This window comes from Hemitrygon akajei, chromosome 13 (assembly GCF_048418815.1).
Source record: "Hemitrygon akajei chromosome 13, sHemAka1.3, whole genome shotgun sequence".
In the NCBI taxonomy this organism is placed as follows: Eukaryota; Metazoa; Chordata; class Chondrichthyes; order Myliobatiformes; family Dasyatidae; genus Hemitrygon; species Hemitrygon akajei.
In genome coordinates, this window is record NC_133136.1 from 1,260,079 (window position 1) to 1,279,482 (window position 19,404).

At 44.8% G+C, this 19,404-nt stretch overlaps 1 protein-coding gene across 3 annotated transcripts in view; it reads left to right on the plus strand.

The window, feature by feature from the left end:
• The window catches only part of LOC140737581 (polycomb group RING finger protein 3), a 184,877-nt gene that overhangs the window by 123,781 nt on the left and 41,692 nt on the right, over window positions 1-19,404 (plus strand). For all 3 annotated transcript variants that reach the window (XM_073064017.1, XM_073064016.1, XM_073064019.1), the window contains exon 7: window positions 2,691-2,779. In XM_073064017.1, the coding sequence (XP_072920118.1) occupies window positions 2,691-2,779 (89 nt within the window). The remainder of the gene's footprint in view (window positions 1-2,690; window positions 2,780-19,404) is intronic.

Consider the following 19,404-nt stretch of genomic DNA (forward strand, 5'->3'; position numbering starts at 1 on the left):
CAATACCCTACCCCCAATACCATGTCCTCTAATTTTGCCCATTAATCTCCTATGTGGGACCTTATCAAAGGCTTTCTGAAAGTCCAGGTACACTATATCCACTGGCTCTCCCTTGTCCTTTTTCATAGTTACGTCCTCAAAAAATTCCAGAAGATTAGTCAAGCATGATTTCCCCTTTGTAAATCCATGCTGACTCGGACCTATCCTGTTACTGCTATCCAAGTATGCCGCTATTTCATCTTTTATAATTGACTCCAGCATCTTCCCCACCACTGATGTCAGGCTAACTGGTCTATAATTCCCTGTTTTCTCTCTCCCTCCTTTCTTAAAAAGTGGGATAACATTAGCAACCCTCCAATCCTCAGGAACTGATCCTGAATCCATAGAACATTGGAAAATGATTACCAATGCATCCACGATATCTAGAGCCACCTCCTTAAGTAACCCTGGGATGCAGACCATCAGGCCCTGGGGATTTATCAGCCTTCAGTCCCATCAGTCTACCCAACACCATTTTCTGCCTAATGTGAATTTTCTTCAGTTCCTCCATTACCCTCGGTCCTCTGGCCACTATTACATCTGGGAGATTGTTTGTGTCTTCCCTAGTGAAGACAGATCCAAAGTACCTGTTCAACTCGTCTGCTATTTCCTTGTTCCCCATAATAAATTCACTCATTTCTGTCTTCAATGGCCCAACTTTGGTCTTAACTAATCTTTTCCTCTTCATATACCTAAAGAAGCTTTTACAATCCTCTTTCATATTCTTGGCTAGCTTACCTTCGTACCTCATCTTTTCTCCCTGTATTGCCTTTTTAGTTATCTTCTGTTGCTCTTTAAAAATTTCCCAATCCTCTGGCTTCCTGCTCTTCCTTGCTGTTATACTTCTTCTGTTTTATTTTTATACTGTCCTTGACTTCCCTTGTTAGCCACGGTCACCCCATACTCCCTTTAGAATCTTTCTTCCTCTTTGGAATGAACTGATCCTGCACCTTCTGTATTATTCCCAGAAATACCTGCCATTGTTGTTCCACTGTCATCCCTGCTAGGGTATCTTGGCCAGCTCCTCCCTAATGGCTCCATAGTCCCCTTTGTTCAACTGTAATATTGACACTTCCAATTTTCCCTTCTCCCTCTCAAATTGTAGATTAAAGCTTATCATATTATGGTCACTACCTCCTAATGGCTCTTTTACCTCAAGTTCCCTTATCAAATCTGGTTCATTACACAACACTAGATCCAGAATTGCCTTTTCCCTGGTAGGCTCCAGTACAAGCTGCTCTAAGAATCCATCTCGGAGGCACTCCACAAACTCGGTTTCTTGGGGTCCAGTATCAACCTGATTTTCTCAGTCTACCTGCATGTTGAAATCCCCCATAACAATTGTAGCATTACCTTTGCGACATGCCAATTTTAACTCTTGATTCAACTTGCACCCTATGTTTGAGGGGGCCTGTAGATAATTCCCTTTAGGGTCTTTTTGCCCTTACAATTACTCAGTTCTATCCATATTGACTCTACATCTCCTGATTCTATATCACCCCTCGCAAGGGACTGAATTTCATTCCTCACCAACAGAGCCACCCCATCCCCTCTGCCCACCTGCCTGTCCTTTCAATAGGATGTATGTTCTTGAATATTCATTTCCCAGCCCTGGTCCCTTGCAGCCATATCTCTTAATCCTACAACATCATACTTGCCAATTTCAACTGAGCCTTAAACTTATCCACTTTATTTCTTATACTTCGTGCGTTCATATAAAATACTTTTAATCCATTACTCCCCTCACCTTTCACATCGATTCCTATTGCACTTGGCCATATTCTTCGATCCCTTCCTGAGCTTTCTGCTCCGTTAATTCTGTTGTCTTTCTTAACTTTTCTCATTCTCTCTTTCCCTTTAACTCCATCCTTATATTTCCAGTTCATCTCCTCCCCCCCCCCCCACTATTTAGTTTAAACACACCCATGTAGCAATGACAAACCTGCCTGCCAGAATGCTTGTCCCCCGTCTGTTAAGGTGCAACTCGTCCCTTTTGTACAATTCATCCTTACCCCAAAACAGATCCCAGTGGTCTAAGAATGTAAATCCCTGCTTCCCGCACCAGCTCCTCAGCCACACATTCAGATCCCCTATCTCCCTGTTCCTGCCCTCACCAGCACGAGTGAGGAATCAGAGTTGGAAGGTGGGGAGAGGAGAGGAAGAAACACAAGATGATGGGTGAAACCAGGAGGAGGAGAGGGGTGAATTAGACTCTGTTGGTTGTCTGTCGTATCTGACAGTGACAGGAGACTTGTGCAGAAGAGTTTTAAAAGTGAAAAGCCTGTTGCCCTGGGGCAGTTCCACTCTCTCAACCTTGGAGGTGTGGGTCCAGTGATACGAATAGTCCGGTTAATCTAAAGGGTAGATCAAGTTTCTGTTCTAATCCTTTCAACCAGGGATGAAGGTGGAAGAACTGTGGAGTAGGATGAAGAGAATTTTGTATAAGTGTCATTGATATTTAATTAATCCATTTGTGGCTGCTGAGTTTACATGTTATTCAGTTTGTAAGTATGAAGTCAGCTCACTGTTTTAATTGTACTAAATGTTTCATTGCCACGCATTAGTAAACTGTCAGTAGTGATTATGAGCTTTTGTGCATGGCTTGATGCTGAATCACTTGGGCTGACCTTTGCCAACTTTATTTTTGTAAGGTGAAACAAAGCCAGAAGATGAATCAAATAAACAGAAAATGGAGGACAAGCCAGAGGAAGAACATGATTATCACAGAAATGATGAGCAGGTAGCTTTATCGTAACAGTATGTCCTGGGTGCTGTGTGCTGTTGGTAATATGTTGTGCACCTTGACTCTGGAGGAACACCGTTTCATCTGGCTATAGTCATGCATGGTTGAATGATAATTAAATTGGAACTTGAACTTAAGCAACCTTGACAAATTTTCCTGAAAGTGTGGTGGGCTTCACTTTGTATGGAAACAGCATTATAGAACTGATAATCAGTGTCAGTAAATTCATGCAGTTTGGAAGAGTTATAGAAACATAGAAATCTACAGCACATTACAGGCCCTTTGGCCCATAATGTTGTGCCAACCATGTAACCTACTCTAGAAAGTGCCTAGAATTTCCCTACTGTATAGCCCTCTATTTTTCTAAGCTCCATGTACCTATCTAAGAGTCTCTTAAAAGACCCTATTGTATCCGCTTCCACCACTGTCACTGTCAGTGCATTCCATGCACCCACCACTCTCTGTGTGGAAAAATTTACCTCTGGCATCCCCCTTGTACCTACTTGCAGGCACCTTAAAACTATGTCTCCTTGTGTTAGCCATTTCAGGCCTGGGAAAAAGTCTCTGGTTATCCACACGATCAATGCCTCTCATCATTTTATTCACCTCTATCAGATCACCTCTCATCCTCCATTGCTCCAAGAAGAAAAGGCCAAGTTCATCTCATAAGGCATGCTCCCCAATCCAAATAACATCTCCTCTGCACTCTCTCTATAGTATCCACATCCTTCTTGTAGTGAGGTGGCCAGAACTGAAGACAGTACTCCAAGTGGGGTCTAACTAAGGTCTTATATAGCTGTAACATTACCTTATGGCTCTTGAACTGATTCCCATGGTTGATGAAGGCCAACGCACCATACGCCTTCTTAAAAACACGATCAACCTGTGCAGCAGCTTTGAGTGTCCTATGGACACAGAATCTCAGATTTGGCTGATCCTCCACACTGCTAAGAGTCTTATTAGTATTATATTCTGTCTTCAAATTTGAATTTGACCTACCGAGACGAACCACTTCATACTTATCTGGTTTGAACTCCATCTGTCACTTCTCAGCCCAGTTCTGCATCCTATTGATATCCCGCTATAATCTCTGACAACCCTCCAAACTATCCACAACACCCCCAACTTTTGTATCATCAGCAAACATAATGTTATGGTTTCTCTATTGCTGCCGCAGTATCTCCTATCTGTCCCCCTAACTATCGAGGCCTCTGTTATGTGACCTTTCACCTCCATTATGTTCTCTCATAAGAATATCTACTAGCTGGGCAAATAATAATGTAAGAAATAGGAGCAGAGTATTGCTCCTCACTCTAATGGTCCATTCGCTAAGATCGGGTCTGATTTGATGTTGACCTCACTTCCATTGATGTTTTGGGTGAGAATAGCAGAGGTTCACAAATCCCCAGGATGTTCTTCCATAGACATGCCTTCTCCTTGATATGAAATTATGCATTATTGATTAAACCACCAAAGACCATTCTCTGAGCATTCACCCTATTGACACCTCAGCATATTTCTACAAGTTCATCTAATATTGTTCTTCTCTACTTCAGTCAGTATAGCCCCTCAGCTTCTCGGTTTCACACCAACCTAGCATTTGAAATGCTTGCAAGTCACGAATGTTGTATCCAGGCGTGTTATTACTGAAAAGTTATGGAATTACACAGCACAGAAACAAGCCATTTGGTAAACCTTTTCCCTGCTAATCAAAATTATTTTCTCATCTAATCCTGTGTGCCAATGTCAATAGACAATAGGTGCAGGAGTAGACCATTCAGCTCTTCGAGCCAGCACCGCCATTCACTGTGATCATGGCTGATCATTTACAGTCAGTACCCTGTTCCTGCCTTCTCTCCATATCCCTTGACTCCGCTATCTTTTAGAGCTCTATCTAACTCTTAAAAGCATCCAGAGAATTGGCCTCCTCTGCCTTCTGAGGCAGAGCAGTCTGGCCCATGTCCCTTTACTACAAGGGTTCCCAACCTTTTTTTATGTCATGGACCAGTACTAATAAGCAAGAGGGTTCATGAACCCCAGGCTGGGAACCTCTGCTCTAATAAATTCTAATACCTGTACCTGTCCAAATGTCTCATAGAAACAAAGACAACATACAGCACAATACAGGCCCTTCGGCCCACAAAGTTGTGCTGAACATGTCCCTACCTTAGAAATTACTAGGCTTACTAGCCCTTTATTTTTCTAAGCTCCATGTTCCTATTCAAGAGTCTCTTAAAAGACACTGTCGTATCCGCCAACACCACCATTGCCGGCAGCCCATTCCAGGCGTTCACCATTCTCTGTGTAAGAAAACTTACCCCTGACATCTTCTCTGTACCCGCTCCCCAGCACCTTAAACCTGTGTCCTCTTGTGGCAACCATTTCAGCCCTGGGAAAAAGCCTCTGACTATCCACACAATCAATGCCTCTCATCATCTTATGCATATATCCTAGCCATTGTAATTGTGCACACCTCTACCAATGCCTTTGGCATCATGTTCCATCACAGAGTTTCCCAACCTGGGGTCCACAGACCCCTCTATCCGTGCCGTAAACAGTGGTTGGTAATCCCTGCTCTAAGAAGAACTTTACCATCATGTCCCCTTTAAACTTTTCCTCTTTCACTATCAAACCCATGCTTTCCAGTTTTAGACTCGCTAATCCCAGAAAATGACTCCATATTCGCCCTATCAATGCCCTTCATGATTTTGTACCCCTTGATAAGCCACACATCAGCCTCCTCCACTTCACATTTCTGCTTAACCCAAGTCCACATTTGATGAGCAATACATCCTGATTGGGTACCTCTGTGTGGGCTTCTGCACTGTGAACTGGAAAGCATGCTAGTGAGCTAATCAGCTACAGAACTGTACCCTTCGGTGTGAGTAAGTGGCAAGACATCCAAAGGGGGGGATGATGGGTGAATGGGAAAATGTTGCACGTGCAGGAAATGTGGACAGTATAGTGCTGAAGGGAGCCAGTGTGGCAAATGTGTGATCTAGATGGTGCATGTGGAGAGGATGTGGGGAAGTCTAAGACCAGAGGGCACAGTCTCAGAATTCAAAGGATGTCCATTTAGAACAGAAGTAAAGAAATTTCTTTAGCCAGAGGGTAGTGAGTCTGTGGAATTCTTTGCCACAGATGGCTGTGCAGGCCAAGGCATTTGGTATAATTAAAGCAGAGGTTGAAAGGTTCTTGATTAGTCAAGGCTTCAAAGATTACAGGGAGGAGGCAGGTGAATGGGCTTGAGAGGGATAATAGATGGAATGTCGGAGCATTGGGCTGAGTGGTCTAATTCTGCTCCCATGGTCTTGTGGTCCTGTGGCTTTATGATCTACTTATGCCTCACATGAGAATGCTGGCTGCTCACTGTGACTATGTGGGGTGAAATTCACACTAATCTACAGATAGCTAGAAAAGATAAACGCTAAACATTTGTTTTGCTGTTCCTAATTTTTCAGAGGTTTTTTTAATGTGACATACATCAAATTATTGACTAAATGATGTGCTTCTAATTGCTGATAATGCAGTGTCAGGATGATTCCTATTTCAGCATCATGAACGCTAAATCTCATCAAGCCTGCATTGCAGCAGGAGAGAAAATCTGGTCGCATAATTTTGAGAATATCTTGCTGGAAATGTGTTCTGAATTTCCCAGCCTGGTTTCAGACATCATAAACTCTGTGTTGATCTTCTGCACTTTTTTAATTGTATTATCATAATTTCTAATATTAGACCATAAGGTATAAGAGCAGAAGTAGGATATTTGGCCAATCACGTTTGCTCATTGCTGATCTAATTTACCTTCCAGTCCCAATCATCTACTTTCTCCCCATATCCCTTTATGTAATCAACAATCTATCAACCTGTGACTTAAATATACATGAAGACTTGGCCTCCACAACTGCCTGTGGCAAAGAATTCCACAGATTCACCACTCTGGCTAAAGAAATTCCTCCTCATCTCTGTTCTAAACGGATGTCTCTCAATTCTAAGGCTCTCCTCTGGGTCCTACAGGCCCAGAGTCATCAGACCCTCTTCATATGAGAAGCCATTCAATCCTGAAATCATTTTCATGAATTACCTTTGAACCCTCTCCAGTTTCAGCACATCCTTTCTAAGGCTACATCCACACTACGCCAGATAAATCCGTAACCGAAGCCTTTTCTCTGTTTTTACCCTCCGTCCACACTAAAACGGCATTTTCATCCCCCGAAATAGGAGCTTTTCAGAAACGCTTTCCAGGGTGGGTATTCTTGAAAACGCTGCTTGGGCAGATCAGTGTGGACGGGGTAACCGGAGACTTTTGAAAACGCTGGCAGACAGCAGCGCGCTATTTCATTGTTTTCTTGAACGCAACCTAAAAATTTCAGAACAGACAGCAAAGAGACTGAAGCCAGAAGAGTTAGAAATGTACTCACCAAATACTTTGACCCATAACTTACTAAATAAATAAGTATGCTGTACTCACTTTGCCCTGTTTTCTGTCCTTGCTCGTATGAAGGTGGTTTACCTATTTATGCAAGTACTTCTCTGACAATAGATGTGTAACAGCCTAATGTAACCTTGTATGGAAATACAAGATAACAGTGATGCAGACATGTTTTATACATTTAACAAGGTGCTTTATTAATGCAACAGAGTTAGTCAGTTTTTCAATGTTCGTCATCAGCCGGGTCAGTCTGCCTGTGAACTCCCTGTCAGTTGCCGCCGTACTCTCCAGTATTTGTTTTTTTTAGATTTAAGTTCTCCTGTGCGAGAGCCAACAGCTGTCCATCGTTTTAAGTTTTTCTAGTCTGTAACTACACAAACGCGCACTTTTACGGCGAGATTCAACACCAAACATGTCACTTGTTTTCAGTAGATGTGTCCTGCGCATGCGCAGGAGGAGGAGATTCGCCGAAATCTCCATTTCATTGTGGATAGAGATATTTTCAAAAATGCATAGATTGGACGCCTATCGTTTTTACGCAAAACCAGCATTTCTAAATTATCCGGTCTAGTGTGGATGTAGCCTAAGATAAGGGACCTAAACTTGTTTACAATACTCCAAGTGAGACCTCACAGTGCTTGAAAAGTCTCAACACTGCCCTGTATCAGAACCCTTTGAACTCAACAGGCAGTGTATTTCATCCCCTGTATTGGAACTCCTCAAACTCTGAACTCAACAGATCGGACATTTCATCAGCTGTATCAGAACCCCTTGAACCTGAACTGAACAGGTAGTGTATTTCATCTCCTGTATCAGAACCTCTCGAACTCTGAACTCAGCAGGTAGGACATTTCATTCCTGTATCAGAACCTCTCGAACTCTGAACTCATCATGTGGTACATCTCATCCCCTGTATTGGAACTCCTTGAACTCTGAACTCAGCAGGTAGAACATTTCATCCCCTGTATCAGAACCCCTCGAACTCTGAATACAACAGGTAGTGTATACAGACAGACAGACAGACATACTTTATTGATCCTGAGGGAAATTGGGTTTTGTTACAGTCGCAGCAACCAAGAATAGTGTAGAAATATAGCAATATAAAGCCATAAATAATTAAGTAATAATAGGTAAGTTATGCCAAGTGGAAATAAGTCCAGGACCAGCCTATTGGCTCAGGGTGTCTGACACTCCGAGGGAGGAGTTGTAAAGTTTGATGGCCACAGGCAGGAATGACTTCCTATGACGCTCAGTGTTGCATCTTGGTGGAATGAGTCTCTGGCTGAATGTACTCCTGTGCGTAACCAGTACATTATAGAGTGGATGGGAGACAATGTCCAAGATGGCATGCAACTTGGACAGCATCCTCTTTTCAGACACCACCGTCAGCTACATTTAATTCCCTCAATTAAATCATTAATGTATATTGTAAACAACTGAAGTCCCAGCACTGAGCCCTGCGGTACCCCACTAGTCACCGCCCGCCAATCTGAAAAGGTCCCGTTTATTCCCACTCTTTGCTTCCTGTTTGCCAACCAATTCTCTATCCACATCAATACCATACCCCCAATACCGTGTGCTTTAAGTTTGCACACTAATCTCCTGTGTGGGACCTTGTCAAAAGCCTTTTGAAAATCCAAATATACCACATCCACTTGTTCTCCCCTATCCACTCTACTAGTTAGATCCTCAAAAAATTCTATAAGATTCATCAGACATAATTTTCCTTTCACAAATCCATGCTGACTTTGTCCAATGATTTCACCTCTTTCCAAATGTGCTGTTATCTCATCTTTGATAACCGACTCTAGCATTTTCCCCACCACCGATGTCAGGCTAACCGGTCTATAATTCCCCAGTTTCTCTCTCCCTCCTTTTTTAAAAAGTGGGGTTATATTAGCCACCCTGCAATCCTCAGGAACTAATCCAGGATCTAAAGAGTTTTGAAAAATTATCACTAATGTATCCACTATTTCTTGGGCTACTTCCTTAAGCACTCTGGGATGCAGACCATCTGGCCCTGGGTATTTATCTGCCTTTAATCCGTTCAATTTACCTAGCACCACTTCCCTACTAACATGTATTTCCCTCAGTTCCTCCATCTCACTAGACCCTCGGTCCCCTACTATTTCCAGAAGATTATTTATGTCCTCCTTAGTGAAGACAGAATCAAAGTAGTTATACAATTGGTCTGCCATGTCCTTGTTCCCCATGATCAATTCACTTGTTTCTGACTGTAAGGGATCTTCATTTGTCTTAACCAATCTTTTTCTTTTCACATATCTATAAAAGCTTTTACAGTCAGTTTTTATGTTCCCTGCCAGCTTTCTCTCATAATCTTTTTTCCCTTTCCTAATTAAGCCCTTACCATATAACCATATAACAATCACAGCACAGAAACAGGCCATTCTGGCCCTCCTAGTCCGTGCCGAACTCTTAATCTCACCTAGTCCCACCTACCCGCACTCAGCCCATAACCCTCCACTCCTTTCCTGTCCATATACCTATCCAATTTTACCTTAAATGACACAACTGAACTGGCCTCTACAACTTCTACAGGAAGCTCATTCCACACAGCTATCACTCTCTGAGTAAAGAAATATCCCTCGTGTTTCCCTTAAACTTTTGCCCCCTAACTCTCAAATCATGTCCTCTCGTTTGAATCTCCCCTACTCTCAATGGAAACAGCCTATTCACGTCAACTCTATCTATCCCTCTCAATATTTTAAATCCCCCCCTCAACCTTCTACGCTCCAATGAATAGAGACCTAACTTGTTCAACCTTTCTCTGTAACTTAAGTGCTGAAACCCAGGTAACATCCTAGTAAATCGTCTCTGCACTCTCTCTAATTTATTGATATCTTTCCTATAATTCGGTGACCAGAACTGTACACAATATTCCAAATTTGGCCTTACCAATGCCTTGTACAATTTTAACATTACATCCCAACTTCTGTACTCAATGCTCTGGTTTATAAAGGCCAGCGTTCCAAAAGCCTTCTTCACCACCTTATCTACATGAGACTCCACCTTCAGGGAACTATGCACTGTTATTCCTAGATCTCTCTGTTCCACTGCATTCCTCAATGCCCTACCATTTACCCTGTATGTTCTATTTGGATTATTCCTGCCAAAATGTAGAACCTCACACTTCTCAGCATTAAACTCCATCTGCCAACGTTCAGCCCATTCTTCTAACCGGCATAAATCTCCCTGCAAGCTTTGAAAACCCACCTCATTATCCACAACACCTCCTACCTTAGTATCATCAGCATACTTACTAATCCAATTTACCACCCCATCATCCAGATTATTTATGTATATTACAAACAACATTGGGCCCAAAACAGATCCCTGAGGCACCCCGCTCGTCACCGGCCTCCATCCCGATAAACAATTATCCACCACTACTCTCTGGCATCTCCCATCTAGCCACTGTTGAATCCATTTTATTACTCCAGCATTAATACCTAACGACTGAACCTTCTCAACTAACCTTCCATGTGGAACTTTGTCAAAGGCCTTGCTGAAGTCCATATAGACTACATCCACTGCCTTACCCTCGTCAACATTCCTCGTAACTACTTCAAAAAATTCAATAAGGTTTGTCAAACATGATCTTCCACGCACAAATCCATGCTGGCTACTCCTAATCAGATCCTGTCTATCCAGATAATTATAAATACTATCTCTAAGAATACTTTCCATTAATTTACCCACCACTGATGTCAAACTGACAGGTCTATAATTGCCAGGCTTACTTCTAGAACCCTTTTTAAACAATGGAACCACATGAGCAATACGCCAATCCTCCGGCACAATCCCTGTTTCTAATGACATCTGAAAGATCTCCGTCAGAGCTCCTGCTATCTCTACACAAACTTCCCTCAAGGTCCTGGGGAATATCCGGTCAGGACTCGGAGATTTATCCACTTTTAAATTTCTTAAAAGCGCCAGTACTTCCACCTCTTTAATTGTCATAGGTTCCATAACTTCCTTACTTGTTTCCCACACCTTACACCATTCAATATCCTTCTCCTTAGTGAATACCGAAGAGAAGAAATCGTTCAAAATCTCTCCCATCTCCCTCGGCTCCACACATAGCTGACCACCCTGATTCTTTAAGGGACCAATTTTATCCCTCACTATCCTCTTGCTTTTAATATAACTGTAGAAGCCTTTCGGATTTACTTCCACCTTATTTGCCAAACCAAACTCGTAACTTCTTTTAGCTTTTCTAATCTCTTTCTTAAGTTTCCTTTTACATTCTTTATATTCCTCGAGCAATTCCTTTACTCCATGCTGCCTATATCTATTGTAGACATCCCTCTTTTTTCGAACCAAGTTTCTAATATCCCTTGAAAACCATGGCGCTTTCAAACCTTTAACCTTTCCTTTCAACCGAACAGGAACATAAAGATTCTGTACCCTCATAATTTCACCCTTAAATGACCTCCATTTCTCTATTACATCCTTCCCATAAAACAACTTGACCCAATCCACTCTCTCTAAATCCCTGCGCATCTCCTCAAAGTTAGCCTTTCTCCAATCAAAAATCTCAACTCTAGGTCCAGTCCTGTCCTTCTCCATAATTATATTGAAGCTAATGCTATTGTGATCACTGGACCCGAAGTGCTCCCCAACACATACATCTGTCAGCTGACCTATCGCATTCCCTAACAGGAGATCCAACACTGCCCCATCTCTAGTCGGTACTTCTATGTATTGTTGCAAAAAACTATCCTGCACACATTTCACAAACTCTAAACCATCCAGCCCTTTTACAGAATGAGCTTCCCAATCTATGTGTGGAAAATTAAAATCTCCCACAATCACCACCTTGTGTTTACTACAAATATCTGCTATCTCCTTACAGATTTGCTCTTCCAACTCACGCTCCCCCATTAGGTGGCCTATAATACACTCCTATCAGTGTTACTACACCTTTCCCATTCCTCAATTCCACCCAAATAGCCTCCCTAGAGGAGCTCTCTAATCTATCCTCCCTAGAGGAGCTCTCTAATCTATCCTTCCAAAGCACCGCCATAAGATTTTCTCGGACAAGCAATGCAACACCTCCTCCTCTGGCCCCTCCTACTCTATCACACCTGAAGCAACTAAATCCAGGAATATTTAGTTGCCAATCACACCCTTCCTGCAACCATGTCTCACTAATAGCTACAACATCATAATTCCAGGTATCAATCCATGCTTTAAGCTCATCCACCTTTCTTACAATGCTCCTAGCATTAAAATAGATACATTTAAGATACTCTCCACCTCCTCCTCTCTTTTCATTCCTAGCAATGCATTCAAATTTATTATCCTTTTCTTTCTTCTCCTCTACATCTTCGGACTGAGCGCATCCCTTCTCCATCACCTGCCTTTCCTCCCTCACACACTGTCCACTTACTTGCTCTACTGGTGAACTAACCTCCTCTCTCATAGTTTCCTCAAATTGATTTCCGCCCCCCCCCCCCATCTTACTAGTTTAAAGTCTGCCCTGTAGCCCTAGCAAATCTCCCCGCTAGGATATTGGTCCCCCCAGGATTCAAGTGTAACCTGTCCTTCCTGAACAGGTCACGCCTGCCCCAGAAGAGGTCCCAATGATCCAGAAACTTGAATCCCTGCCCCCTGCTCCAATCCCTCGGCCACGCATTCATCCTCCACCTAATTCCATTCCTACTCTCACTGGCACAGGCAGTAATCCCGAGATAACTACCTTTGCGGTCCTTCTTCTTAACTGCCTTCCTAACTCCCTATACTCTCGTTTCAGGACCTCTTCCCCTTTCCTACCTATGTCATTGGTACCTACATGTACCACAACCTCTGGCTCCTCACCCTCCCACTTCAGGATATCTTGGACGCGACCCTTTGTCCTTCTCTGCTGGACTCTGAATTTCTCTCAGTCCTCAGGTGTGCCACTTTTTCTGGCTAATATGTATGTTTCTTCCTTGGAATTGATACTATCCCTAATTTCACTTGTCAGCCATGGGTGCACTACCTTCCCTGGTTTATTCTTTTGCCAAACTGGGATGAACAATTGTTGTAGTTCATCCATGTGATCTTTAAATGCTTGCCATTGCATATCCACCGTCAACCCTTTAAGTATCTTTTGCCAGTCTATCTTAGCTAATTCACATCTCATACCTTCAAAGTTACCCTTCTTTAAGTTCAGAACCTTTGTTTTTGAATTAACTATGTCACTCTCCGTCTTAATGAAGAATTCCACCATATTATGGTCACTCTTACTCAAGGGGCCTTGCACGACATGATTGCTCACTAACCCTTCCTCATTGCTCAATACCCAATCTAGAATGGCCTGCTCTCTAGTTGGTTTCTCGACATGTTGGTTCAGAAAACCATCTTGTATACATTTCAAGAAATCCTCTTCCTCAGCACCCTTACCAATTTTGTTCACCCAATCTATATGTAGATTGAAGTCACCCGTTATAACTATTGTTCCTTTATTGCACGCATTTCTAATTTCCTGTTAAATGCCATCCCCAACCTCACTACTACTGTTAGGTGGCCTGTACACAACTCCCACCAGCATTTTCTGCCCCTTAGTGTTATGCAGCTCTACCCATTTCGATTCCACATCCTCCAGGCTAATGTCCTTCCTTTCTATAGCGTTAATCTCCTCTCTAACCAGCAACGCTACCTCACCTCCTTTTCTTTCTTGTCTATCCCTCCTGAATATTGGATATCCCTGGATGTTGAGCTCCCATCCTTGGTCACCCTGGAGCCATGTCTCTGTGATCCCAACTATATCATATTCATTAATAACTATCTGCACATTCAATTCATCTACCTTGTTATGAATGCTCCTCGCATTGACACACAAAGCCTTCAGGCTTGTTTTTACAACACTCTTAGCCCTTATACAATTATGTTGAAAAGTGATCCTTTTTGATTTTTGCCCTGGATTTGCCTGCCTGCCACTTTTACTTTTCACCTTACTACTTTTTGCTTCTACCCGCATTTTACACCCCTCTGTCTCTCTGCACTTGTTCCCATCCCCCTGCCACATTAGTTTAAATCCTTCTGAACAGCAGTAGCAAACGCTCCCCCTAGGACATTGGTTCCAGTCCAGCCCAGGTGCAGACCGTCTTGTTTGTACCGGTCCCATCTCCCCCCAGAACTGGTTCCAATGCCCCAGAAATTTGAATCCCTCCCCCTTGCACCATTTTTCAAGCCACATATTCATCTGAAATATCCTCCTATTTCTACTCTGACTAGCAAGTGGCACTGGTAGTAATCCAGAGATTATTACCTTTATTACCTTTATTTCCTTGTATGCCCTCTTCTTTGCTTTTACTTTGGCTTTGACTTCTCTTGTCAGCCACGGTTGCATCCTTTTTCCATTCGAAAATTTCTTCTTTGTTGGACTGTATCTGTCTTGCACCTTCCTCACTTCTCGCATAAACTCCAGCCACTGCTGCTCTGCCGTCCTTCCCACTAGTGTCCCTTTCCAGTCAATTTTGGCCAGTTCCTCTCTCATGCCACTGTAATTTCCTTTACTCCACTGAAATACCGACACTTTGGATTTCGGCTTCTCTTTTTCTCAAATTTCACAGTGAACTCAATCATGTTGTGATCACTGCCTCCTAAGGATTCCTTCACCTCAATCTCTCTAATCACCACTGGTTCATTACACAATACCCAATCCAGTACAGCTGATCCCCTAGTGGGCTCAACAACAAGCTGTTCTAAAAAGCCATCTCGACATTCTACAAATTCTCTCTCCTGAGATCCAGTGCTGACCTGATTTTCCCAATCCACTCGCATGTTAAAATCTCCCACAGTTATCATAACACTGCCCTTCTGGCAAGCCTTTTCTATTTCCTGTTGTAATTTGTAGTCCACATCACTGTAGCTGTTAGGAGGCCTGTATATAACTGCCATCAGGGTCCTTTTACCCCTACGATTTCTTAGCTCAACCCATAAAGATTCTGCACCTTCCGATCCTATGTCACCTCTTCCTAATGATTTAATATCATTTCTCACCAATAAAGCCACGCCACCCCCTCTGCCTACCTGCCTATCCTTCTGATACACGGTGTATCCTTGGACGTTCAGCTCCCAGAGACATGCATCCTTTAGCCACGTCTCAGTGATGGCCACAATATCATACCTGCCAATCTGTAACTGTACGACAAGATCATCCACCTTATTCCTTATGCTGTGTGCATTTAAGTATAACACCTTAAGTCCAGTATTTGGTACTTTTTGTTTTGATTGCACTGCAACCTTATTGCACTGGAATTCATCCCAATGGCTGCAAATTTGCCCCATCATCTGCCTGTCCTTCCTGACATCTTTACTGCTCACTATCTTACATTTATTTCTGTCTTCCCCCTCCTCCGCTCTACCATTCTGGTTCCCATCCCCCGCCAAATTAGTTTAAACCCTCTCTAACAGCTCTATTAAACCTTCCCGCCAGGATATTGGTCCCCTTCGGGTTCAGGTGTAACCCGTCCTTTTTGAACAGGTCATACTTCCCTCAGAAGAGATCCAGATGATCCAAGAATCTGAATCCCTGCCCCCTGCACCAGTCTCTCAGCCATGCATTCATCTGCCTGATCCTACTATTCTTGCCCTCACTAGCAGGTGGTACAGGTTGCAGTCCTGAGATCACTACCCTGGAGGTCCTGTTTCTCAGCTTCCTTCCTAACTCCTGGAAATCTCTCTTCAGGACTTCCTCCCTTTTCCTATCAATGTCATTGGTACCAACATGTACCAAGACAGCTGGCTGCTCGCCCTCTCCCTTCAAAATATTCTGAACCTATCCAGTTCCATGACATACGAAATAACTCCAACAGTGATTTGCCACAGGGGTGCCTTTCTTCAGTGAACTACCACACCCAGACAAAGGGTAAATACACACGTGGTATTCACAAAGGTTTTCCCCCTCACCAGAGAACCCACTCCTGTGGATTAACTACGTGACAATCATACCTTTGTAGTCAAATGGAAACAAACTCACCCTTACAGGCTACTTGGAGAGAGAGTCCAAACAGTGATCCCTTTGTCACTAGGTTTCTTCTGTTGCAAACCTTCCTCTCCTCTCCTCTCTCTACTCTGCAAGCTACTTCTAGTTGCAGAAACTTGTGAGAGTCATTTATCAATACTCTGCATCGATCTCAACTCACCCCTTTGGGCTACACAAACACGATGAAATCTGCAAATGCTGGAAATTCAAGCAACACACACAAAATGCTGGTGGAACGCAGCAGGCCAGGCAGCATCTATAGGAAGAAGCACAGTCGACGTTTTGGGCCGAGACCCTTCGTCAGGACTAACTGAAGGAAAAGATAGTAAGAGATTTGGGAAGTAAGAGTAAGAGAATCTCTTACTATCTTCTCTTTCAGTTAGTCCTGACAAAGGATCTCGGCCCAAAACATCGACTGTGCTTCTTTCTATAGATGCTGCCTGGCCTGCTGTGTTCTACCAGCATTTTGTGTGTGTCTTTTGTGCTACTGAAAGTTTAAACCAACAACCAACTCACTGCTGTCTTTCATTGACCAAATCCATCTAGACTCTGAGCTGTGTGTCCTTGTATATTCAAAACAAGCTGCAGAGAAACCATAGCATCGATTGCCCATCAAATAACTCTCTCTCTCTCTCTCTCTCCTCCTCCTCCTCCTCCTCATCCTCTTCCTCCTCCTCATCCTCCTCTCTCTCTCTCTCTCTCTCTCTCTTCCCCCCCCCCCCCCCCCCCCCAACTCAAACAGTGTCCAAAAGTCAGTCTCATTCTCCCGGCGTTTTTAAGTCGCAGCCTGCAGAAAAAATGAACCCTAGGGGCATATAACACTATGAAAACAGAGAAATGCCCCAAAGAATGAATAACAGATAAACATAAGAAGAGCTTACGAAAGGTTCAAAAAACTAGGGACAGAGATCTGGAAGATTATAAGGCTAGCAGGAAAGAGTTTAAGAATGAAATTAGGAGAGCCGGAAGGGACCATGAGAAGGTCTTGGTGGACAGGATTCAGGAAAAACCCAAGGCATTCAACAAGAATGTGAAGAGCAGGAGGATAAGATGTGAGAGAATAGGACCAATCAAGTGTGACAGTGGAAAAGTGTGTGTGGAACTGGAGGAGATAATAGAGGTACTGTAGCGATGTACTACATACAGAGCTAGAGACGACACGCAGTCGATAAGTCGTTTCGAGACTAGTTTATTCAAACTTCGCGGCTCTGGCATTTAATCCCTAGCGCCCGCCCTCTCCGGGTGGAAATGTTGTCAAAGGTGCATTACCAAAGTCTCTCTCCGCGCGCTGGCTATTTGTGAGCCGGCTCGCCTGCACAGAAAGTGGGTCGCCACATAACCCCCCCCCCCCAGAACCGGCGATACACCCCACAATGTCCACAGTCTGGATCAGCCTCTGTTTGGGAGGTCTGCCTCTGTGCCGCAGTGCCTGAACCTCGACCGGCTGCGCCAAGTCCACATGGGCTGGTTTGAGTCGGTCCACCATGAATACCTCCTCTCTCCCCCCAGTGTCCAGAACGTACATGAACCTGTTGTTGTTGATCACCTTGAACGGCCCCTCGTACGGCTGCTGTAGCGGTGCCCGGTGTCCGGCCCCTTCGTACAAACACAAATTTACAGTCCTGCAGGTCTTTGGGTACATGGGTCAGGGTCCGTCCATGCTGTGAAGTCGGCACGGGGGCCAGGTTGCCGAGTCTTTCGCGTAGTCTGTCCAGGACTGCTGCGGGTTCTTCCTCTTGCCCCCTTGGGGCTGGTATGAACTCTCCCGGGACGGCCAGGGGTGCGCCGTACACCAACTCAGCCGGTGAGGCGTGCAGATCCTCTTTGGGCGCTGTGCGAATTCCAAGCAAGACCCAAGGAAGCTTGTCCACCCAGTTAGGTCCTCTCAGGCGGGCCATGAGAGCCAACTTCAAGTGACGGTGGAAGCGTTCCACTAGTCCGTTCGACTGTGGGTGGTAGGCAGTATTGTGGTGTAGCTGCGTTCCCAACAGGCTGGCCACAGCCGACCACAGGCTGGAGGTGAACTGGGCACCTCTGTCGGAGGTAATGTGGGCCGGTACCCTGAAACGTGCTACCCAGGTTGCAATCAGTGCTCGGGCGCAGGAATCGGCAGATGTGTCAGTGAGCGGGACCGCCTCTGGCCACCTCATGAACCGGTCTACCATAGTTAGGAGGTACCGCGCTCCTCGGGACACTGGTAGGGGGCCCACGATATCCACGTGAATGTGGTCGAACCTCTGGTGGGTGGGTTCGAACTACTGCGGCGGGGCTTTAGTGTGCCGCTGCACCTTGGCTGTTTGGCACTGCGCGCACGTTCTGGCCCATTCACTGACCTGCTTGCGAAGTCCGTGCCATGCAAACTTGCTGGAGACCAGCCGGACGGTTGTCCTGATAGATGGGTGCGTAAAACCGTGTATGGAGTCGAAAACTCGCCGCCTCCAGGCTGCCGGGACGATGGGGCGAGGTTGGCAGGTAGCCACGTCGCACAGGAGGGTCCTCTCACCTGGGCCTACGAGAAAGTCCTGCAGCTGCAAACCCGAGACTGCAGTCCTGTAGCTGGGCATCTCGTCGTTTGCCTGCTGTGCCTCTGCCAGTGCTGCATAGTCCACCCCCAGGGATAGGGCCTGGACAGCTGGTCTGGAGAGTGCATCCGCCATGACGTTGTCCTTTCCCAAGACATGCTGGATGTCTGTCGTGTACTCGGAGATGTAGGACAGATGTCGCTGCTGGCGAGCCGACCAGGGATCGGACACCTTCGTGAACGTGAAGGTCAACGATTTGTGGTCCATGAACGCGGTGAACGGCCTGCCTTCTAAGAAGTACCTGAAATGCCGGATTGCCAGATACAGTGCCAACAGCTCCTGGTCGAAAGCACTGTACTTGAGTTCGGGTGGTCGTAGGTGCTTGCTGAAGAACGCCAAGGGTTGCCAGCGCCCCTCGATGAGCTGCTCCAGCACCCCACCAACTGCTGTGTTGGATGCGTCCACCGTGAGTGCAGTCAGAACGTCCGTTCTGGGGTGCACCAGCATCGTGACATCTGCCAAGGCTTCCTTGGCTTTAACGAAAGTGGCCGCGGCCTCCTCGTCCGAAGTAATGTCCTTGCCTTTACCCGACATCAGGGTGTACAAAGGGTGCATGATACGGGCTGCTGAGGGGAGGAAACAGTGGTAGAAGTTCACCATACCAACGAACTCC